Genomic DNA, 2,002 nt, shown 5'->3' with positions numbered 1-2,002 from the left:
GGGACGACTTGGTGACACAGGGCCGTGGGGACGGGGGAGCACGGGCGCTGACGCTGCGGGCGCCCGCAGACAAGTACGCCATCGGGTTCCTGCCGCGGGAGAACGGCGTGCACTCCATCGACGTGCGCTTCAACGGGCGCCACGTGCCCGGCAGCCCCTTCAACGTCCGCGTGGGCGAGCAGAGCCAGGCCGGCGACCCCGGGCTCGTCACCGCCTACGGCCCCGGCCTCGAGGGCGGCGTCACCGGTGGGCGCGGGACGGGGACGCGGGGGGCGGGCACCGCACGTGGGAGCGGGGATGGGGACGTGGGGATGGGGACATGGCCRTGGTAGTGGGGATATGGTTATGGGGTGTTAGCGGTGGGGACACGGCCATGACTATGGGGTGGTGGCACTGGCGACATGGCCGTGCCTGTGGGGTGGTGGTATTGGGGACATGGCCATGGTAGGGGGCATGTGCCCGCGTGGTGGTGGCACTGAGGACATGGTCATGCCTATGGGGTGGTGGCACTGGGAACATGGCCATAGTAGSGGGAACATGGTTGTGGGTAGTGACACTGTGGACATGGCCATGCCTGTGTGGTGGTGGCACTGGGGACAYGGTCATGGTAGTGGGGACATACCTATGGGGTAGTGGTATTAGGGACATGGCCGTGGTGGTGCAGACATGCCTGTGGGGTGGTGACACTGTGGACATGGCCGTGCCTATGGGGTGGTGACACTGAAAACATGGCCATGGTCGCTGGGACATGTCTGTGGGGTGGTGGCAGCGGGGACATGGCCATGGTAGTGGGGACATGGCTATGAGGTGGTGGCACTGGGGACTTGGCCATGCTTGCGTGGTGGTGGCACTGAGGACATGGCCCTGGCCATGTGGCAGGGGGGCAGCGGGCCGCCCAGCGCTGTGGCCGTGCCCCATGGCAGTGGCACCACGTGCCCATGGTGGTGGCGCGTGTCGGTGGCACCGCGTGCCCGTGGTGACGCGTGCGGGTGGTGGCGCAGGCGTGTGCTCCGAGTTCCTGGTGAAGACGGCCAACGCGGGGGCGGGCGCGCTGGCGGTCACCATCGACGGCCCCTCCAAGGTGAAGCTGGACTGCGTGGAGTGCGCCGAGGGCCACCGCGTCACCTACACCCCCATGGCCCCCGGCAGCTACCTCATCTCCATCAAGTACGGCGGCCCCCACCACATCGTCGGCAGCCCCTTCAAGGCCAAGGTCACCGGTACGGCCGCGCCGCGGGGACCAGGCCACGTGGCAGTGGGGTGTCCCCGGGGTGGTGTGCTCAGGGATGTCCCTGGGTCCAGATGACGATGTCCTCAGGGTGGTGTGACATGGGGGTGTCCCTGGGGCAGGTTGATGGGGAGGTCCATGGCACTGTGATGGGTGTCCCCAGGGTGGTGTGACAGCATCCCCACGGCGGTGTGCTCAGGGTGTCCCCAGGTCAGGGTGACAGCGTCCCCCATGGCAGCATGTCATGGGGTGCATCCCCGGGTCGGGGCGATGGGGGTGACCCCGGGGTTGGGTGGCTGCATCCCCATGGCGGCATGCCAGCTGCGTCCCCAGGACAAGGGTGACGGGGGAGTCCCCAGGACAGCATGATGGGGCGCATCCCCCCGTCTGGGCGCCGGTGTCCTGGGTTGGGGTGACAGTGTCCCCATGGTGGTGTGCCATGGGGCGAGTCCCCGGGTYGGGGTGACAACATCCCCGGGGTGGTGTGTCAGGGGCGTCCCCATGGTGGCTTGCTGGTGCGTGTCCCCAGGTCGGGGTGATGGTGTCCCCAGGTCAGGGTGACAGTGGTGTCCCCATGGTGGTATGCCATGGGGTGCACCTCTGGGTTGGGGTGACGGTGTCCCCATGGTGGTGCTCCATGGGGTGCACCCCCGGGTTGGGGTGCTGGGGGGGGGCGTCCCCACGGTGGCGCGCCCCACGGCACGTCCCGGGGCCGTGGTGACGGTCCCCTGGGGGCCACCAGGCCCGCGTCTGTCGGGGGGCCACAGCCTGCAC

At 68.8% G+C, this 2,002-nt stretch overlaps 1 protein-coding gene across 1 annotated transcript in view; it reads left to right on the top strand.

Annotated features, from left to right (window-relative positions):
- LOC112964069 (filamin-C-like) overlaps positions 1-1,994 on the top strand; it is a gene marked incomplete at its 3' end in the record, with an annotated part of 14,103 nt that extends 12,109 nt beyond the window's left edge. The window contains exons 12-14 of the mRNA XM_026061709.1: positions 70-246; positions 1,002-1,220; positions 1,971-1,994. Coding sequence (XP_025917494.1) covers positions 70-246; positions 1,002-1,220; positions 1,971-1,994 — 420 coding nt within the window. The remainder of the gene's footprint in view (positions 1-69; positions 247-1,001; positions 1,221-1,970) is intronic.
- Between the last annotated feature and the right edge of the window lie 8 nt (positions 1,995-2,002).

Source organism: Apteryx rowi, unplaced genomic scaffold (genome assembly GCF_003343035.1).
Source record: "Apteryx rowi isolate R43461 unplaced genomic scaffold, aptRow1 scaffold_1839, whole genome shotgun sequence".
In the NCBI taxonomy this organism is placed as follows: domain Eukaryota; kingdom Metazoa; phylum Chordata; class Aves; order Apterygiformes; family Apterygidae; genus Apteryx; species Apteryx rowi.
The sequence above is the reverse complement of the archived record's forward strand: the minus strand, read 5'-3'. Positions and strand labels throughout refer to the sequence as shown.